At 46.5% G+C, this 13,924-nt stretch overlaps 1 protein-coding gene across 1 annotated transcript in view; it reads left to right on the top strand.

Annotated features, from left to right (window-relative positions):
* The window catches only part of RARS2 (arginyl-tRNA synthetase 2, mitochondrial), a 43,797-nt gene extending 30,672 nt beyond the window's left edge, over positions 1-13,125 (top strand). The window contains exons 14-20 of the mRNA XM_054397609.1: positions 1,219-1,343; positions 2,575-2,642; positions 2,742-2,851; positions 8,112-8,207; positions 10,676-10,750; positions 11,599-11,662; positions 13,006-13,125. Coding sequence (XP_054253584.1) covers positions 1,219-1,343; positions 2,575-2,642; positions 2,742-2,851; positions 8,112-8,207; positions 10,676-10,750; positions 11,599-11,662; positions 13,006-13,092 — 625 coding nt within the window. The 3' untranslated portion in view covers positions 13,093-13,125. The remainder of the gene's footprint in view (positions 1-1,218; positions 1,344-2,574; positions 2,643-2,741; positions 2,852-8,111; positions 8,208-10,675; positions 10,751-11,598; positions 11,663-13,005) is intronic.
* Positions 13,126-13,924: the final 799 nt, after the last annotated feature.

Below are 13,924 nucleotides of genomic sequence, written 5' to 3'. Positions count from 1 at the left end.
GGTAACATGCACATTGGAATTTCAGTGGAGTGCTCTTTGGAAGTCAGCCTCCTGACTGTGTCCACCTACCACCGTCCTGCAGCACACCTCAGGTAGGCATTTTAGATGAAACAGAGCTACAAGATGTGCTGCTGCTGGTGTGCAGCTAATGAACTCCAGAGCACAAGCAGACATTTGGCCTGTAGGACACCACTAATGCTAGTCCAGTAAGGAGGGAAAAATAAGGAAAGAAGCCCTCAGAACTGAGTGCAATGTGGGCTTCAGTTCCTCAGCACATTGGCTCCTGCTGGTCTGCTTTATGTGTGGATGGAGACATCACCATGTGTTCAGGATGTGAAAAGCTGCCCTGACTCTTATTTAACTGATCTTTTATAACTGCCTGAGGTAAAAATAGGAAAAAGAGAAGCAATCTTTCAGCTTCTGGAATATTCTGTGATCACAGGTTAAATGCTTACTTCTTGAAGTGTGACATTTTAGCAGAGATCTGCATCTGAGTTTGAGTCGTGCTCCAGACTTGAAATATCTATTGCAGGGCAGTATTTCCCTGCTGTTATCCAATGTAATTACCAATCTTGTTAGCAAGCTGAGGAAAGGTCAGGAGTGGATCTGCAGACTAAATCACACACCTCTCTGACAGCCTGCTTGGGTTTTGTGATTAAATAGAAGGTTTTTAGCCTTCAGGACTTATTAGTCTGCCTCCTTTCACAGAGTTTAAACTTGCACCGAAATTGCCTTAGGTTATAGATCCAGAATAATGCTTGGGATTATCACGAGCACAAGCAATTAATGTTGTTATTATTAGCAGTGATTAATTACAGATTTAGTTTAATGTGGCCACCACAGAATTATTATGACTCCTTTCTAATCTTAACAGATCTCTGTTGCCTCAGTGATATGATCTATATACATCCTGCTTCTCCTCAGTTTATTGCATTGAGTCCTCTGCACTAAAGCTAGTAGCAGGAGAGGTTCCCACGAGCATGCAAATGACCCAGGTTATCACCATTCTAATCATAATTTTTCCATTTATATAATAAGTATGGAGCTTTGCTTGCTGAAATGAGAGTTCCTGATGATATCACTGAGCTTCCCACGTTGGAGTGCTATTTATTCAGCTTGTTATTGCCATTTCCTGGTAAGAATCCAGCTCTAAACAAACACTGCAAACATTTCTCTTGATCAAAATGTAATTTTAGCTCCTGTTGCTTTTCAACACAGGTGCCAGCATGTGTCTTTTGGTCTGGTTCAAGGGATGAAGACTCGGAGAGGAGAAGTGGTTTTCCTGGAGGATGTTTTAAATGAAGTTCGTGCAAGGGTGTTACAAAACATGGCTTCTGCAAAAAGTTAGCTCTTTCAGGTCTTATTAGTTTCTTTTGCTGTTCTGTGCTGATCAAAAAACTGTTTGTCTTTCCTGCCCTTCACTTTTCCCTGCTAATCACAGTGATATGCCCTGATTTTTGTTTACTTCCATAATATAAACAATGTTAAAATAATCCTTTGCTGCTCTGTAAACTTCCCTAAGTTACTGATTTGCAAATTTTAACAGTCACTAAAAGCATTGCACTGGGAAGGAAGTTACCTGCCTTTGGGCAACATTTTTTTCCTGGAGGGACAAACCCCACTAATAGTGGGGTTGAGGCTGGAGTTAGAACAGTGAGATTTCACCCAAAGGATTTATAGCTCTGACAGTTTTCTCTGGCAAGATTGAAGGTAGCTTGTCTGCATCTACTGCCTTGCCACCCTCCCAGCCTCATGACTGTGTCTGGAGTCCCCGGGAACTCACTGCTTTGCAGCCTAGTGGGGATGTTTGCTTGCACCTCAGGCTGTGGCTCTAGAGGTATTTCTTGAGATTGAGGCAGTTCCCAGTGAAATGCTGCCCCCCTCTTGTGCTTGCTGGAGCTACCTGCTGAATTGAATGGGTGAACTGATGAGGTTAAGTAGTGTGCATCTTCCTCTCTCTGCCTCCTCATCTTTTTTTAATCCAGATAATTTTTCATGTAGAGCAAGGGGGAGCAGGCAGAATGGAATGATAGAAGGGTGACTCTCAATTCAAATCAGTTTTACTACAGAGAGGGATGGAGCTTAGAGCTTCAGTTTAAAGGTTGGTGTCATACCTGTGTGCAAAGCAAACTTATTTTTATGCTGGACTGAACTAAGACAATTTCAGACCCATGTTCCACTGCACAAGGAGCTGACAGAAGAACAGCTAAAAGAAGTAATGTGTTCACTGCAGCATTACCCAGAGCTTAGCCATTAGATCCTAAATGCTGCCTGTGCTTGTAGAAGTTTTGCAGATCAGTGTAGCTTATCTAGATGATTGTAGGAAACCCTTCTGGCCCTAAATCTGCAGTACACATACTAGGGGAAGTGGGAGAAAGCACATCTGAAACAGCTGTATCTCAACTCATGAGAACAATTTGTATCCTGAACTTACTGCTGTATGCATCCTGACAAATTCCATGTTACTAGTTCACAGCCTTAAAAGATGCTGTTTTATTGGCATCTCCAAGTCTGAGCAAGGGAGTCTCTGTGCTACTACAGACTTACTATTTCTTGTTCTTTGTTTCTCTTCAGCAACCAAACAGGTAGAAGACCCTATGGAGACAGCAGAGAAAGTTGGCCTTGCAGCACTAATAATTCAAGTGAGTCTGAAGCAGCTGCCAAGCTGTTTGTGTCTCCTGTGAAAAGTGAAGCAGTGAGATGGAGAGCCATATCTAGGTGACAGGAATTTGTTGTTCCAGGACTTCAGGGGCCTTCTGTCATCTGATTATCAGTTTAGCTGGGATCGAGCTCTGCAGAGCCGTGGAGACACAGGTGTGTTCCTGCAGTACACCCACGCCAGGCTCTGCAGGTAAGAGGAGTTCTGTATGCAAAGTACAGTTTGACATCTATTTTAACCTCATGACAGGTTTGTTATGCAGTGATCACAGGGTGTTAGGGGTTGGAAGGGATCTCCAAAGATCATTGAGTCCAATCCCCCCTGCCAGAGCAAGACCATAAAATCTAGCACAGGTCACACAGGAATGCATCCAGGTGGGTTTTGAAAGTCTCCAGAGAAGGAGGCTCCACAACCTCCCTGGGCAGTTCCAGTGCTCTGTCACCCTCACAGGGAAGAAGTTCCTCCTCGTGTTACAGTGGAACCTCCTGTGCTGTAGTTTATATCCATTACCCCTTGTCCTATCACAGGGTGCAAGTGAGCAGAGCCTGTCCCCTCCCTCTTGACACCCAGCCCTCAGATATTTATGAACATTTATTCAAGCCCCTCAGGGCTCTCAGCCTCTCCTAATAAGGCAGAGCTCCAGTCCCTTCATCACCCTTGTGGCTCTCTGTTGGACACTCTCGAGTAGATTCCTGTCCCTCTTGAACTGGGGAGCCCAAAACTGTACACAGTATTCCAGGTGAGGTCTCACCAGGGCACAGTACAGGGGAAGGAGAATCTCCCTTGATCTGCTGGACATCCTCCTCTTAATGCACCTCAGGATCCCATTGGCCTTCTTGGCCACAAGAGCACATTGCTGTCCCATGGGTAACTTCTTATCCACCAGGATTCCCAGGTCTTTCTCCACAGGGCTGCTCTCTAGCAGACCTCCTAACCTGTACTGGTGCAATTTATTCTTCCTTCCCAGGTGCAGGACTTACCTTGTTGAACCTCATTAGGTTCCTCTGTGCCCAGCTCTCAGTCTGTCCAAGTCTTGCTGGATGGCCTCAGCCTTCAGGTGTCTCAGCCAAGCCTCCCAGTTTGGTGTCATCAGCAAACTTCCTGAACAGACTCTCTGTCCCCTCATCAATGTCATTGATGAAGATGTTGAACAGCACTGAACCCAGCACTGATCCCTGGGGGACTCCACTAGTTACAGCTCTTCAGCTGTAATGTTAACTCCTTCCCTAAATATGCTCATTTTTCCAGCTCAGGTGTGAGTTCACAGCAGGAATCACTGAGACTGCCCAGAAGAGCCAGCCAATTAAAATGAAATTTCCACTTCATTTTCACAGGGCTGAGCAAACTGTCCACATGCTTTCTCACTTCTAGGAACAGCCTTTCAGTGTGGTTGGTGTCAGTGATGAAGAACAGTGGCCCTAGGATTAAGGAACAACTAAAATGCCCTTAATTGTAAAATACACCAAATCACAGAACTTAGACCTTTCTGGCTACAGCTGTAGCTAGTGGCTTGTGGTAACAATCTGGTATTTCTCACTGCTGATAACCAAGGCTTAAAGCAGATCCCTTCCTGGTGACTCTGGTCAAACACTACTAGTATCATAGTACAGTAGGAACCTCTGGAGGTCAAGTCCAACCTCCTTGCCAAGGCAGGTTCACCTAAAAAAGATGAGACAGGAATGCATCCAGGCAGGTTTTGAATGTCTTCAGAGATGGAGACCTTTCTGGGCAGCCTGTTCCAGTGCTCTGTCACCCTTAAAGTTCCTCCTCACGTTTAGATGGAACTTTTTATGTTCGCATTTGTACCTATTTCCCCTTGTCCTGTCACTGGGTGCCACTGAAAAAGACTGGTCCCATCCTCCTGACACTCTCCCTTAAAGTATTTGTAAGCATTTGTGAGATCCCCCTTCAGTCTTTTCCAGACTGAAAAGACCAATTCTCTCATCAGAGAGATGTTGCAGTCCCCTGATCATCTTTGCAGCCTTTTTCTGTACTGTCTACAGCAAGTCTCTGTCCTTCTTGAGCTGGGTAGCCTAGAACTGGACAATGTTCCAGACATGGCCTCACCAGGGCAGAGCAGAGAGGGAGGAGAACCTCCCTCAACCTGCCTGCCACACTCTTCTTGATGCAGCCCAGGATGCCATTGGACTTCTTGGCTGCAAGGGCACATTGCTGGCTCATGGTCATCCTATTGTCCACCAGGACTCCCAGGTCCTTTTTCCCTTCACAGCTCTCCAACCTGTACGTGGGGTTGTTCTTCCCCAGATGCAGCACTATATACTTGCCCTTTTTGAATTCCATGAGATTTCTCCCCACCCAGCTCTCCAGGTCATACTGGATGGGAATGCAGCCTCCTGGCACGTCAGCCACTCCTCCCAGCTGGCGATCATCAGCAGACTTGCTGAGGGCACACTCTGTCCCTTTGTCCACCAGATCACTGATGAATATATTAAATGGGGCTGGGCCCAGTATCAACCCCTGGGGGGCACCACTAGCCACAGGCTTCCAACTGGATTCTGCCCCACCGACCAGAACTTCAACCAGTTCCCAGTCTTATCTCACCACCCAGTCATCCAATCTGGACTTCTTAAGCTTGGCTGTGAGGATGCTATGGAAGACAGCCTTGCTGAGGTAGGCCACATCCACTGCCCTCCACTTGTCTGTCCCTCTAGTTACGCCATCATAAAAGGCTATCAGGTTGATGAAGCAAGACTTGGTGACAAGGGGACTTGGTGAATCTGTGTTGACTGCTTGTGGTAAGCCTCTTTTCCTCAACATGCTGTGGTAGTTTTAGGCTGCACCTAGAAAATTTTCCACAGATCTTGAACAGAAAAGTGGTTGAATGTAAATAAATTACCACTGGATGTAAAAAGGAAAATAATGATAAGGTCTAAATAATCACATTGGCCTGGTATCTACATAAAGTTTGTGTGTACACTAACTCTCTCTTTTTGTTTCCTTCACTCTGGCAGATACTAGCTGGCTTTTGCTTAGCTGCTGCTGACCTTGGCTGTGTTGCTTTGTTATGGCTAAGTACTAACAAACCATCCTCTGCTCTTTCTCTTGTCCTGTGTACAGGGGGAGGGAAGGGAGCAGGCAGAGGGAAGCTATTAGTAGCCCCCTGGTTTTGTCCAGTGGGGTTCTTGTGTTCACAAATTGTAAATACATGTAAATATTGTATATTTTGTACCTATTCATTGCATTCCATATCTCTAGATTGTAGTTGTGCTTGTAAATACAGCTTCATTTGCTTTCAACTGAGCTGGTCTGGCAATTTTATGTTGGGAGGTGGAATTTTCAACCCACCACACATGGTTTGAGATGGCCCCAAGAACAAGCTTACCCCATCACCTTTCCAGGGATGGAGGTGAGGCTAACTGGCCTATAGTTGCCTGGGGTAGCATCCAACATGTTTAATTATTTTCTTAAAAGAATTTTAGAGGAGTCCAGTTTGAACAGCTTTAGCAATCCCAGTGATCCTTTGGAGCATTTTTAATGCAGACAAGGATGTGTATTTTAATAAAAGCATATAAGGAGACTTTCTGAATCAAGCCAGAAGTCCATACCAGCCTCTGTCTGAGGCCCTGGAAACAGGAGATGGTATTCAGGGAGAGCATGCAAGTCTGATCCTCTCTGTAGCCTATTGCTCTTGTACTCCCTTATCATCTAGGTATTGATGGTACTAGGGTATGAACTACCTTCCTGGCTCTTTCAGCATCAGCCTCTGGACCTGTTTGTCCATGCATATCTAATCTAATCCTGTTGATACTGTCACAAACTTTTTTTATCTGGAGTTGAAGTCAGCTGGTCTGCCCTCAGTGTCTATTTGGGTTGAGCAGAAGATGCAGGAAGGACATAGACCTGATGGAGCAGGTCCAGAGGAGGGCCATGAAAATGATCTAGGGGGTGTGCTGGTTTGTGGCCAGACAAATCTCTCTTGCCCTGAGAGGGACAAAAGAATGATTCACACAAATGGACTGCAGAGTGATGGAAAGTTTAAATGGAAAAGCAGTTGGTGAAACTACAAAAACTACGAAGCATAGCGGCAAAGATATCCCAAAGCAACACCCAAAGATCCCTTTTACAACACCCAAAGACCTCCCACTCTTCCTTTCTCCCCACCTGAGGGTCTACCCAAAGGCCCCCAGGGCTCGCTCTTCTTCCTCACCCCCACTGCTAGGGTAGTGTCAGGCTGGCCAGGTCTGAGACTGCTCCCCCCCCTGCCTTCTCCTCCTGGTATTAGGCCAAGACAGGCCTAAGAGGTCTTGAGATGCTCCCCCACTGTTACCTGATAGGGAGCATCTCCCACAGGAGCAGAGAGGGAAGAAAGAGGCAGAGAATGACTCTGCAGATGGATTGATAGGGGGCAGGATTTGTGGGTAGAAATACACCGATTCCTGTGTCCACCTTATTGGGTTGGACACTGGGGACACCAGAGGTGTAGCTTATGTGGCAGTAACAGGAGGCACCAGCCTGAACTGCCACAGGGGGTTGGAGCACCTCTGCTACAAAGAGAGGCTGAGGGAGCTGGGGGTGTTCAGCCTGGAGAAGAGGAGGCTCTGAGGAGATCTAAGAGCGACCTTCCAGTACCTGAAGGGGAGCCTACAAGAGGCATGGAGAGAGACTGTTTAACAAAGGCCTGTGGTGATAGGATGAAGGGCAATGGCTTCCAGCTAGAGAAGAGTAGGTTGGATGTAGCAGGTCTAGGGAAGTTCTTCTACCTCTCTACTCTGCCCTGCTGAGACCACACCTGCAATACTGTGTCCAGTTTGGGGTCCCCAGTTCAAGAGAGACAGAGACCTGCTGGAGAGAATCCAACAGAGAGCCACAAGGATGATTAGGGGACTTGAGCATCTCCCCTGTGAAGAGAGACTGAGAGCCCTGGGGCTGTTTAGTCTGGAGAAGAGAAGGCTGAGAGGGGATCTGATCAATGTCTCTCAGTAGCTGAGGGGTGGGTGTCAAGTGGAGGGGGCCAGGCTCTTTTGGGTGGTACACAGTGATAAGACAAGGAACAATGGGTTCAAACTTGAACATAGAAGATTTCAGCTCGACATGAGGAGAAACTTCTTTCCAGTGAGGATGACAGAGCACTGAAACAGGCTGCCCAGGGGGGTTGTGGAGTTTCCTTCTCTGGAGACTTTCCAAACCCACCTGGATACATTCCTGTGCAGACTACCCTAAGTGATCCTGCTCTGGCAGGGGGGTTGGACCTGATGATCTCTGGAGGTCCCTTCCAACCTCTGTGATCCTGTGATCTAGTTGAGGATGCCCCTGCTGACTGCACAGGGGTTTGGACTAAATGAACTTCTCGAAGGTCCCTTCCAATCCAAACCATTCTATGATTCTATGCTTACCCTTTTTTCTTAAAAGCACAAATTAAATTACTGTTTTTCTTCTTCAGCTTTGCTTATGAGTTTTTATCCAACATTTGTTTCTCATTCTTGCATTTTAGTTTACAACACATGCATGGGAATGAGCAGCTAACTGACTTTAATGTGGCATGTTTGCAAGAGCCAGATGCCGTCTCTGTTCTTCAGCATCTTCTCAGGTTCGTCTTTTTTTTTTTTTTTTTTTTACACATACCAGTTCCCTTAGAATAAATTACTAGATTTGCAGCCAGCCTGTTGAGCAGGCACAGACTATACAATAATAAGAGAAAAAAGCATGTTTCAGGCAATGGCTTGTCTCTTGGGTCATGCTGATGGCAAAAGCAGCCCTCACCTGGAATCGTTGTGGACTTAGAAGCCATATGAGGGGGGAAAAAAACCAGTATTTGGAACATACTCTGTGTACATGAGCCTCTTAATTATTTCTTGCCTTCACAAGAATATGCTAAGCTCCATATAAATAATGGCTGCATATTTGCTTGGTCCCTCTTGTTCTGTTTTTGTTATGTGAAAGGAGAGAGGAAGTGCTCCTGGGTGAGGTTCAGGCACTTTCAGTAGCTCAACACCCTGCAGAGATACTGAATGTACATAATACCTGCTAATAGCAGTAATGTTCTTCATTAATTCAGTCTTAAAAGTTAAGCAGTTTCTGTTTTCATTATTTTATAGGTGTATTGTAAACCAGGGGAGGTTTAGGATGGATGTTAGGAAGAAATTCTTCACTGAAAGAGAGATTGGCCATTGGAAGGGGCTGCCCAGGGAGGTGGTGGAGTCACCATCCCTGGAAGCGTTTGAAATAAGACTGTGCCGTGGTTTAGTTGATTAGTTTAGATGATTAGATTGTGTTGGATGATAAGTTGGAGTTGGTTATCTCAAAGGTCTTTTCCAACCTGTTTGATTCTGTGATTCTGTGATTACTAAAATGCAGAGATCAGAGTTGTCCATGTTGTGCAGACTGTCATGGGGTTGGAAGTAATTGAGGCTAGTGAGAGGTCCTAGATACCGCATTGGACACTGCACACTTCCAGGACCTTAACTCCTTTGGCCACACTGAGGCTATCTTGAGGGCATCTGTTTAAAATTCAGACTTCAAAAAGCCATGTCAAGACTTCCAGGTGTCTGCAGTGTAGCTTGCAGAGTCCTACCATTAACTGTGGTCTGCCTGCAGTTTGTGATATGCTGCATGAGCCAGCCCTCTAAGCACAACCAGTACTATTATCTTCTTCATCCAGTGCAGTATATTTCACAGAAACCTCGTGGGCTGTTTCTTGTGTTCTGTCAGATTAGTGTATAGCTGCCTGTCTTCTGTATGGAAACTGACAGAGCTCACTCCCCAGTTCTCCTGCAGCTTGCTCCTTTAAAGGAGGAAAACCCTGGGAAAGTTCATCTTGGGCATACTGGTGGGGATGGGCCTGGGAGCTAAGCAAAAACCACTGCCCACTTTGAATCTGAAATCTGTTCAGCCCCAGAGGTGTTGGTAACTTCTTGAAGGCTGTTGAAAATAAGATGTGCACAACTGGACAGCAGAGCACATGAAAAAAAGACAAGGATCCCAGGGCTCTGCCTGTATTGCCCAGTTGAATACTGTCTTACATAAATTGATTTTATTCTGAGATTATGTAAACTCACTTCGCTTTTGTCTTTTCTAATGCTACAAGATTCCCTTTATCTACTTAAAATTCTAAGCTGTATTTACTAAAGGCAACATCCTCTAAGGGACTGCCTGCCTTGGTTATTTAATAGGTGGTTTTCACTCCTAGCAACTTGAAATTAGTATTGAAATGTAAAACCAAACATAACATTCCAGGAGCAACTACAGCTCTTGTGTTGTCTCTGCTAAAGGCTGTCTCTCTGAGCTCTGCCATCTACACTGTTTGCACGAAGAGGAGCAGAAGCAATCTCACAGAATCACAGAAACATTCAGCTTGGAAAAGACCCTCAGGATCACCAAGTCCAACCATTAACCATACTCTACAAGGTTCACCCCTAAACCATACCCCCAAGCACCACGTCCAAACCACCTTTCAACACATCCAGGCTTGGGGACTCAACCACCTCCCTGGGCAGCACATTCCAATGCCTGATCACTCTTGCTGTGAAAAACGTTTTCCTAATGTCCAGTCTAAACCCCCCCCAGCTGTAGCTTGATGCCATTCCTTCTTTTCTATCATTAATTACTTGTGAGAAGAGACCAGCAGCAGCCTCTCTACAAGGTCCTCTCAGGTAGTTGTAGAGAGCAATGAAGTCTTCCCTCAGCCTTCTCTTTTTCAAACTAAACAGCCCCAGCTCCCTCAGTCACTCTTCATCAGATTTATTCTCCAGGCCCTTCCCCAGCTTTGTTGCCCTCCTCTGCACTGGCTCCAGCACCTCCACATCTCTCCTGTATTGAGGTGCCCAAAACTGGACACACTACTCAAGGTGTGGCAAATCTCCTCCAATAGTAATTGAATGAAGAAGAAAAAACCAACTGTGTGCCCATTACATGGCCTGGGTCTGGTGCAGGAGGTTATTTTTGTTCATTCTGCAGTTGTGGTTGTGTGTTTGTTCTGACTTAAGCAAGTGTGAGCCTTGTATCTGAGTACACCTCCCTACCACTTTAACACCAAACAATCCTTTTCTTTCTTCCCAGGTACGATGAGGTCCTGTATAGATCTTCTCAGGATCTGCAACCCAAGCACATTGTCAGCTACCTCCTCACACTTAGGTAAGGTGATTGCTGATACTGGCATCTGTCCCTGATGAGGACAGGTCTTCCTGAGCTGGCTCTGCAGCCCTCACACCTGCACTGCTTTGAAGAGTGAAAATATTGGGAAGATGTAAATTTGTGGGACAGGAAAGGTACAAAAGAGGTTGGTAAATAATAAATAGTAGAGATCAAGGCTGGAGCCAGGAGTCTTCTCAGAAACTAATTGCTCTTAAGAAAAATAATCACTTGGCTGCAGCCTCGCATCTGAACCCAAAATCATGATGGACTAATCAGATTCGAGCTGATAATATGCTCTCTACTCTCAGAATTTCAGCTGTGAAATTTTGTTCAAATCCCTTTAAACACTGGTCTCAGCCTAAATGTTGAGGTGGACAATGTATATTATTGCTCTAAGTCGCACTGTGTACATGACCTCCCTGGGCAGGTTCCTGCAGGGACCCGCCTGATTAAGCAGCACATTGAAACACTGGAGTAGACTTGACGAAGGAAGCTGTGGAGGCTCTGTAGGGTTAAGGAAAGTTGCACAGGGAATCATGCACCTTGGGAATGACAGAGCAGGCTCCTAAGGATCTATCCAGACCACTTTGGGATTTTGTGGGCCAGGCAATGAAGAGATTGTTTTGGGGTTACTTTGTGAGCATTAAGTTGTTGATGGCATGCCCTAACAACACACAGGCTACAGAAAACCATGCCCTCCCTCAGCCAGGTGAAAGAAGCTGTTGGAAGTAAGTCTGTGGCATGCTGCAGTTGTGGCCCTTCCGGTTCTGCCACTTTCTGTAGCCCATAGCACTGTTCTTGGCAGGAGACTTGCTCGTTCTCACCATTCTCACCCTTTTCCATTTCAGCCATCTTGTAGCTGTGGCACACAGAACCCTTCCTGTGAAAGGCAGCACCCCCGAACTAGCCCAGGTATGGCACACCGTGGTTTTGTGGTTGGAGTCTGGGCATCCCAGAGGTGTGATCCCCACCAGGGCTTTGCCAGCCCAGTGGTGTGACCACTGGGGTCAATGTGCACCTGTGGGCTAATGAGACAGCAGGCTGCCTGTGCTCCCCTGGGCAGCACCGCTTGGGGAGGGCAGGGACTGCTGTCCAGGGCTGTGCTTTCTGGAAATCTTCCTTTCTATAAGGAAACCTGCTCCAAACTCAAACCAAACCCTTTCTCATCACCTCTCCTTGTGAAATTTTTACAAGCAAACATTGGGGCTTTTAACTTGACGGGTTAGTTTCTGATGCTTTCCTAATTCTCTCTTCCCACATAATCACTAAAGGAGAGAACTGAATGTGTCTCTTCCCTCCTGCCACCTACACATCCCAAGTTGTCTGTGTTGCCTTTCCAGCTGAAGCATGAAGGCTGACAACTGTTAAGCTGCAGTTCCAAAGAGATGCAAATTATTTTCTACTGATCTCCCCAGCAATCTTTAACCCCTTAATTGCTCAGTAAATGATATACTAATTACACTGCCTTTCTTCCTTTCTCTTTCACCTATTTCAAAAGCAATTACCTGGCTTATTTTGGTAGGAAGTCACATTTAAGTGTTGAGATGTGTTGTGGGGAAAAAAATTGCAGTGGAATTGATGGGACTGCACTCTTTATTAGAGCTTAGCTGCTACAGGTATTCCTGCCTTTGAAGATGGCCTGGGGCCAAGCTACAAGGACAATTTCATTTCCTTGTCCTGTGGAGGGAAAAAAAAATGTCTAAATATCTCACAACAGGACAGCTTTCAAGAACTGATTTTCTGAAGCAAGGTTGATAGAGCCCTTCCAAAACAGCCAGCCCTGTGACAGCTGACACTGACAAGAAACACTGAAGTTTTCAGAGCAACCCATAGGTCTTTTACAGCCTCTGACCCATGCACAGTGAGAGGAGGGAGCCCACCAGTGCCCTCAGGTTGTAACAGCCTGTGATGCCCAAAAGATTTTCACCTTTTAGTCATTGCTAGCTCTTTTGCAGGCATCTCCTCTGGTCACTCTGCCCTGAGGGTAGTAGACTGGGCTGGACAACCCTTTCCAGCTTCCCTTTGTTGACAGAAGCATCCCCCTGCTGTCACTGCAGTGGGCTATCAACAGCTGTTGTGAATTCTATCAGCATTAGTGTGGTAGAACTCAGATGACGCGTGTCTGAATCCCCTGCATGGGGACAGAGGATGCACAGGGTGTTCTCACCTCTGCTGGGCTGCTCCTTCCTGCTGTCCCAACAGGACACTCTGCTGTGTCTCTGTGCTGGGAGCTGACAGCTGCTCTTCTTTTCCAGGCACGGCTCTGCCTCTTCCAAGCTGCACGCTCAGTTCTAGCCGGTGGAATGAAACTTCTTGGCATCACACCTGTAACCCAAATGTAAGGGGGCTGGATGCAGTGTAAAGTCACAGCTCTTAGTAAAAGGACTTTTGTTTTCAAGACAACATAAATGCTCTTCTGTGAGTCATTGCTGACAACATCTGGAAGCTCCCTGCCTGCTCCATGCAGCCTGTGCTCTCCATCACACCGATGGCAGCAGTGCAGGCATGACGCTGGTGTCTTGGGGGAGGCCAGGCTCGTCACAGCTGCTTTCTCCCAGGCACATGGTAGGTGTACTTGAGGCACTGGTGTACCTGGCATTTTCCATAAATGAGAACTGGTCTGTACTGGCCACGTAAATAAAACATCCTTGTGATTGAGGAAGTGGTATTAACTGTGCTGCCCTAAGCAATCAAATTCTCTCCTTCTGCAGTTGCCTTTGTGTACTTAGGCCTCATGGTACAGCAGCTACAGGTGCTCTGTACACTCTAAGGGAATTCTTCCCTGTATTATACTGCATTTCTTTTGGTAGCATTAGCCAAGACTGACTGCCAGCTCTGTCAGGGCCTGTTCCTCACCCATTCCTCTGCTGACACAATGACTGGGGAGAAGGGGCTTTGTGGCCCAGCTGGTGGATCAGGAACCACAGCACTCCTTCAGCGCTGCTGTACAGTCAGCACCCCTGAGCCATCACACTGCAGAAAAGGTGGAGCACGTGTAAGGCAGTGCAGGTGGCTGCTCCAGCTTCTGAATCATAGAATTGTTAGGATTGGAAGGGACCTCAAGGATCATCTAGTTCCAACCCCCCTGCCATGGACAGGGACACCTCACACTAGAGCAGGTTGCTCACAGCCACATCCAGCCTGGCCTTAAAAACCTCCAGGGATGAGGCTTGC

This window comes from Indicator indicator, chromosome 2, assembly GCF_027791375.1.
Source record: "Indicator indicator isolate 239-I01 chromosome 2, UM_Iind_1.1, whole genome shotgun sequence".
In the NCBI taxonomy this organism is placed as follows: Eukaryota; Metazoa; Chordata; class Aves; order Piciformes; family Indicatoridae; genus Indicator; species Indicator indicator.
This window is presented reverse-complemented; position numbering and strand designations above follow the sequence as displayed.